At 41.6% G+C, this 7,366-nt stretch overlaps 1 protein-coding gene across 1 annotated transcript; it reads left to right on the top strand.

Annotated features, from left to right (window-relative positions):
- Window positions 1–992: 992 nt before the first annotated feature.
- pcdh8.2 (protocadherin 8, tandem duplication 2) lies at window positions 993–6,355 on the top strand. The gene is made up of 3 exons (XM_085374288.1): window positions 993–3,422; window positions 3,529–3,727; window positions 6,123–6,355. Exons 1-3 carry the CDS (start codon window positions 993–995, stop codon window positions 6,353–6,355), a joined length of 2,862 nt encoding a protein of 953 aa, XP_085230414.1.
- Window positions 6,356–7,366: the final 1,011 nt, after the last annotated feature.

Here is a 7,366-nt window from a genome sequence, read left to right as displayed (position 1 = left end):
TTTGTAGATCCAATTAAAGAAATTGGAACAAATGATGTGTTTTTCTGCTAGCAACAAAGTGCCTGTAGATACAATTTAAAATGCTTTTGTTTGGGTTTTTTTGCTAAGATGTCTTTCTGAAGCAACAGAAAGAAGACTAAAGACCCCTAAAATGTATACTGGTATCTTTTTATTGATTGATTTGACAAATTTGAGGGGTGCAGGCGGTTGTATATTCCTCTTTTCTTATTTTCCCTTATACAAGTAAGATATAAGAAAAAGATATTTCAGCTCCTGCCACACCAAGAGATCAATATAGCGCCACCCTTTACTCAGAGGGGAGACGTAGACAATTTAATGCGGATTTGTTTCTAGATAATTAAACTGTTCTCGTGTTAACTGAGCCCCGAAGAAAAACCTTGCTCAGTTCACCAAAAACAATTGAGCTGGTCTTGTGAGTGTATGCAGACATTTGTGTAAGAGCGCGCACACTTGCACATATCTGCTCGCGCACAGGCACGCTCAACAGAAATACACTAGACATCAAAAGAAAAAGAAATAGGCTTTCGCTGAATAAAACCATCACTCGGTAATGGCTGTAATAAGACGATAAACAGGAACTATCTTCAAGGACTACCATATCTCTCTGCCCTTATTTCTGTTTTGCAACTTCCTTCAGTGTGCACTCTGAAGAAGAAAAAAAGAAAAGGCTCAGAGCTTTTTTTTTTTCCTTTTTCATAAGGGGGTATTTTTAATTCTAAAGCGAGGGATTGGTCACACTTCGTCTCATTAGCATCAGCAGCTGTATAAACCCCGCCACTGCAGAATTTTGAGCTGTTGAAGGCGAGGCAACAAGCGTATCTGACTGGCTGCGCGCAAGGAGCAAGCAACTTTCACTTTCAGCACACTTCAGTTCATAAAAGCGGGAGCTGTATGGAGAGCTCGCTCCAGAGGTGAACTGCTCTCTCCTGCACACAATGAGGCTGCTTACCGAGAGGAAGATTACTACGAAGATGATAGGGGGCAAATTTAAAACTTATTGGCACCGGTGGATTTTAATATTCTCAATCCATCAATTTTTATTTGCCTCGTGGGTTCGGTCCGAGGGAAATACTATCAGATATCAGACCAATGAGGAGAACGCACCAGGTACGGTCATCGGAAACCTTGCCAAGGACATGTCCTTGAGTCTGTCTCATTCCTCCAAGAGCAATTTCAGGATGATGAAACAATTCAACGATTCATTCATCAGGGTGAGAGAAAGCGACGGGGAACTCACTGTCGGAGAACGAGTTGACAGGGAGAGAATCTGCAGACATTCTCTACAGTGTCTGATTACTTTTGACGTGGTTAATTTCTCAAAAGATCGCTACAAATTGATTCACGTTGAGGTGGAAATAAAGGACATCAATGACAACTCTCCGGAGTTTCCAAGCAAGGAGTCTATAGTGGAAATCTCAGAGAATGCAGCTGTTGGGTCCCGCATCCCTTTAGACCCGGCTGTGGACGCTGATGTCGGGTCAAACTACATCCAAAGCTATCAAATTTCCGTAAACAGTCATTTTACCATTGATGTGCTCCTGAGAGCGGATGGGGTTAAATATGCGGAATTGGTACTAATGAAAGAGCTAGACAGGGAGACTCAATCATCATACACTGTAGAGCTGGTCGCCACAGACGGAGGAAATCCGTACCGATCGGGGTCAACAAAGATAACTATAAAAGTGACCGACTTTAATGACAACAGTCCAGTTTTCGACCAAAATAGTTTCTCAGTCAGTTTGCCAGAGGACGCGCCTGTCGGCACTGTTATACTGGACTTAAACGCAGTTGATGCTGATGAGGGCTTAAACGGAGAGGTCGTTTACGGGTTCGGAAAACAGGTTTCTCATGAGATCCGACAACTTTTCCAAGTGGATAACAAATCAGGTCGCCTCACTCTCAGGGGCCCCGTGGATTTTGAGGACAAAAGCACCTATGAGCTAGACGTGCAGGCGACTGATCTGGGACCCAACCCCACCCCCTCCGTGTGCAAAATCATAATTCACGTCACCGACGTTAATGACAATGCCCCAGAAATCAGCATCACCCCTATGACCTCCATTACAACTGGCATTGCATACATCAGCGAGGCGGCAGACAAGGACAGTCTGGTGGCGCTCATCAGCACCATGGACAGAGACTCTGGCGTTAACAGCCAAGTCTACTGCACGTTATACGGCCACGACCATTTCAAACTCCGACAGGCGTACGAGGACAGCTACATGATAGTTACAGCAGCAGCCCTAGACAGAGAGCGGATTAGTGAGTATAACTTGACAGTCATGGCTGAGGATTTCGGGTCACCCCCACTGAGAAAAATCACTAAGTACACCATAAGACTCACGGACGAGAATGACAACGCCCCTCACTTCGCTAAAGCTGTCTATGAAGTTTCAGTGGTAGAAAACAACGCTCCGGGTGCTTACATCACCACAGTTGAGGCCACCGACGCGGATCTGGGCAACAATGGGAAAATTACTTACAGGCTTGTGGAGAGCGTTATCATGAGATCCCCAGTGAACACATTTGTGTCTCTTAACTCAGTGTCTGGCTCTATATATGCACTCAGAAGCTTTAATTACGAAGTTATGAAACAGCTAGATGTACACATTCAAGCAAGTGATGGGGGGTCACCACAGCTTCAGAGCAGAGCTGTCATCAGATTAAAAATAGTTGATCAGAATGACAACCAGCCTTCTATCATAGAGCCCCCCCTTTACAAAGGATCTGCTGAAGTTTTCCTGCCTAAAGATGCACCTGCAGGTTATGTGGTAACCCAGATAAAGGCAACAGATGCTGATGAAGGCATAAATGCACAGCTGTCCTATAAAATCACCGAGGGGGGACACCTGGGTTTCTCTATCAACAAAGACACAGGCAAGGTGCATGTGAGTCGACAGCTGACGTATGATATCGCAGACAATGTCAAAGTCACAGTGTCAGTCGCTGACAATGGATCCCCCGCACTTACCTCCACAGCTACAATACATTTCAGTTTCGTAGAAGGTGCTCTACCAAGTTTACCTTCCTCAGCTCAAAATGGCAATGAGGAGCCCTTTGAATGGGACATGTCCGTAGCCATAATCATTGTCCTGGCAGGCAGTTGCTCTGTTCTCCTGGTGGCTATCATTCTCATCACAACCATTTGCAGCCGCCGGAAAAAGGAGACAGGGGATGGGGGAAGTGATGATAAAGAAGAAATTCCAAATGTGGAGAAAGTTGAAAGTGGACACATTGATTCATTAAATCAAAACCACAAAGGCAAAGTGTTTGATGCCCATCCATTTCCAGAGAATCCTCCATTGGCCAGCAGCAACACAATGGAGACAGGCTGCGAGGATGGCAGACAGACAGCAGGGATGTTTGATTCAAACAACAGGGTTATGGAGGGTAAATTAAAGGTATGTCCATTTAAAAGGTAATCTAATTTGTTTTCTTGTTTTGTTTTCTTTTGTTTTCTTTGTATTTAGACTCAAAATCTCCATGAATGTGTTTAAATCTCTGCAGGGATATTCTACACTACCAGGATATGGGAAAGAAACTGTCAGGCCGATAACAATATGGAAGGGCAATTCATTCACAACAATCTCAGCAAGAGATCCCCACATCAGCGGCAAGGACAGTGGAAAAGGAGACAGTGACTTCAATGACAGCGATTCTGATATAAGTGGAGATGTGCACAAAAAAGAGTCACCCCCAACGAACAGTAAGTGAAACATATATCTAGAGAGAAAATAAGTCAAATAACAGCATATGAGAGCAGTTTCTTGAGGTACAAAGAAAAAAAAAGGAGATTATGTGGTTTATAACTGGATATAATAAAAACATAACCTCTCTACCACTTCACTGGTAACATTTTGACTGATTTAACTGTACACTGGATGCATTGTGACGAATCATTTGGACTTGAGCTGAGATCTTTCATTTATCAAACACACTCAACTAGGTGAGCCAGCAACTGTATTCATATCACATCCTGACAGCACCACTGTTTTTCACAGGTCTCTGGGCATGTACGAATGAGTGCAAAGTGCTGGGACACTCGGACCGATGCTGGAGCCCTTCAGCTACAAGACCAAACACGAGCCTGGCCTGCGGTCCCCATCTGTCAACATTTTCCAAGACAGCTTCACTTCCCAGGGACACCAGAAGGGAAAACTACTACCCACCTCACATGCCCAAAACCAGCGGTCTTCAGAGTGTGTATGAAAAAGTTCAACACCAGGAATTTGATTACATTCTCGTTGGTCCACCGACACCAGCGAGAATACAGGAAACAGACGAAATTTCCATCCCAGAGTATACAAAAACTTAAGAAAGCTTAAATGACAGATCAAACAGTCACTAAGGGAGATTTTTTTTCCTCTGTGCTGTCTCTATACTGTATAATACTTCTTAATCTTAATAGACTCTATGTTGGATTGTTGCAGTGTTTTGTAGTAAGTCATGTGTCTTTTGACTCATATAAGACTGTTCATTGTATCATGTGTAATATGCAAGATTTTTTTACATTATTAATAATATATTTTTCATAATGATTCAATGTAAAAAGGAATTTTATTATGAATTTTTAAAAGCATGTGTTAATATTTAAGGGGCATGACCTGTGGACATTTAGGCTGAGAAGGGCCTTTCTGCTGTGGAAAACAATCAACGTGAAAGATTACCATGTTTGTGGTAGATTTTATCACATTGTTGCACAAATAAACAGTTTCAATTTAATAAAGAGAAGTTGTTTTTTGTTTTGTTTTTTTTTGTTCAGTACTATTAAAAAAATCCTGGGCTTGTAGGGCCTAGCTGTAATCTTACAGGCAGAGTACAACCTTTTGTCCTATTCACAAAGCATACAGAATAACCTCAATTAGCCAACTGAATGCATTTAATTTCCCTTAAAGGCTTATAGGCTGCAATAAATAAAATGAGGTTCTCCAACCATCACAGCAAAATTGATGACAAGCACAAGCCAATGTCACTGTCTTGTCATTGTACACAATATACTTACTGTGCTGCCTCAATTAGCATGCAAATAATGCATTGCCAGTCAAATGTACTTACAGTCACTCGGGGAATTAAAAAAGCAACACCCCCATTATTCAGGTTGTTTTTTTAAAAATAAAAGTGTTATATAACAAACAATATTTGTTTTTGTGTAGATATTGTCAACTATTGTAAAGAACACAGTGATTTATCATTGTTTCTAAAGTAATAAGAGTATTTTTTCTATTCCGTGAGCGCATTATTTTAATGGTCAAATATTCCCCTCACCTTTTGTGATTGCCCCTCAGCTTATGTGGTTTTAAAACTGTGATTTTATCTTTTTCTAAGAAACAGCAGCACTTTACATTTAAATCTCTTTTCATGCAATTTTCTTTAAGCTGTGATAAAGACTACATCACCGCAAAATGTCCTTTCTCCTCTAGTCAGATGAAACAATTCATAATTCAGCAAAGGTTCTGTCTATGTGTGTGCGTGCATGAATGTGTACATTACTTCCAGTCTGTGTGCTCTTGTATCATCTCGTAATATAAAGACTTACAAAGAGCATGAAAGCTTCTCTATCCAAGTTTTACTAGTGTAACCCGGGTTTAAAAGATGCATAAATAGTAAAAGATAAGTGAAGTCTGAGAATATAAATATCAAAGAGTTCATTTATTTAAATTTTCTTGTTTATTAAAAAGGTAAAAGTTCATGTAAAATTATTAAAAACATGTTTGCATTGTTTAAAATAAGTTATCTTTCTTTTCTTGTGAATTGTTTGTGAGAACTGTAATTTCCTACGGGGATAAGGTCGGTGAAGGTAACACAGGGTGGAGAAGGAAAAGGAAAAAAGAGACGAGAGCGCGAGAAGAGGTGGTGCGTGAGTTACACGGAGCATCCGGAGAAGTTAGCTTGTTTTTTATGTACTAAGAGTAAGTGTGTTTTGACTTTTCGGACAGATAAGTCACAGTGTCGGTAAGCTAGTGACATAACACGTAAAGTTTCAGCGTGAGTCTGCTGGACTGTGTGCTTTGTTTCTTGCGGCTGTGCACGCATTAAGTTAAAGTGAGGCTAACCCAGCCGTTCGCTAATAAGGACTACTGTAGGCTGCCGTTTCGCTATAGTTGTGGAACGTAACAAGCTGCAGAGGATCGTTACCGAACTGGATAACGACGGACACACCCCAGATAGTCACTCTGAGTGCCCGCGTCACTCAGAGTACCTCTGGCAACGTGGGAAGCTAAAACAGGTAGCTTGTGGAGCACGTGGAGATCACGGACCTTCCTCATCTTTGTGCTACTGCATTCAGAGCGGAGTGTTTCTGACGGAGCTGAAGACAACTTGTTACCTGGATTAAGCTGGTGGGAATTGCACGTTTCACAAGGTACTTAGTTTATTTATTTATTTTTTGCTCGTTGAGTGAAGAACTTCCGGTTGGGAGATCGTTTTGGATTTATACTGGAGCAATACAGGCCTGCAACGTAGGGTTTATCTCTGCCGGCTTTAGGTTTAGTTTGGGACTATAATTGTTTTATCACTGGTGGTTTACACTGTATGTGTGGAGATTCTGTGTACAGTGGGTAAATTGCTGTGTGTGTTTTTGGTTTGCCTGAATACTGAAATCTGCCATTTTATTATTTTCTTGTTTTCATTGTTTGGTAAACTAAAGGAGGGTTGCAATGCTCTACTTTACATGGTGTATGACATGATTTACTGCACTATAGACACTAGTGTTAATTTTCGCGTGTAGTGCTACTGTTAAGGAATAAGCTTCATTGATCCCAGAAACAAAAGAGAAGTTAATTTAAAACATCGTACGAGAGTACACTAGAAAAAGAACCCAAAGCCCTTTTATTTAATGGTATTGAGTAAATGAGGGCTACATAAAATGGAGGCACCGCTGGGATGTTTTTGGGTCTCATAGAAGTATTAAAGGAGCCACACGCTAAAAAAAAATAAAATTAAAAGTTAACCTACAGTAGCTAGTTTACACTTCTTAGTATTTTTGGCTATTATGAGTATGGCAGACCACACCGGGCTCGCTGCAGAGCTGAAGAGGTGGTGTCGGGGTGAAGGTTTGGAGGAAGCTAAAGCACTCTTGGTTCTGGTTCCAGAAGAAGTGGAAATAGCCCAGATAGAAGAAACCTTGGAGACTATTAAGTGTCTAGGACGAGTCCGGGTTAGAGGGCGCTTGTTCCACACCCCCTTGAGCTGCCTAATGGTTCTCTGCGAGTGCAAACAAAGTATACCTAAAGATAATGCACCCAAGGAAGTGCTGGACCAGCACAGTGGTGAGAGATGGCCGATAGTGACTCTTAATGAATGTGCAGCTCGTGACGATTTTGCTGTGAAGTTGAAGAGTCTCTTA

This window comes from Diplotaxodon limnothrissa, linkage group LG16 (assembly GCF_057381915.1).
Source record: "Diplotaxodon limnothrissa isolate DT_005_m linkage group LG16, D_limnothrissa_male_GT1.1, whole genome shotgun sequence".
Taxonomy (NCBI): Eukaryota; Metazoa; Chordata; class Actinopteri; order Cichliformes; family Cichlidae; genus Diplotaxodon; species Diplotaxodon limnothrissa.
This window is presented reverse-complemented; position numbering and strand designations above follow the sequence as displayed.

Bases quoted from the DNA above. Each gene is read 5' to 3' on its own strand.
- pcdh8.2 (XM_085374288.1), top strand. From the start codon at position 993: ATGATAGGGGGCAAATTTAAAACTTATTGGCACCGGTGGATTTTAATA. The intron at 3,423-3,528 runs GTATGTCCATTT...AAATCTCTGCAG, and splicing joins TTATGGAGGGTAAATTAAAG to GGATATTCTACACTACCAGG. The intron at 3,728-6,122 runs GTAAGTGAAACA...GTTTCGCTATAG, and splicing joins AGAGTCACCCCCAACGAACA to TTGTGGAACGTAACAAGCTG.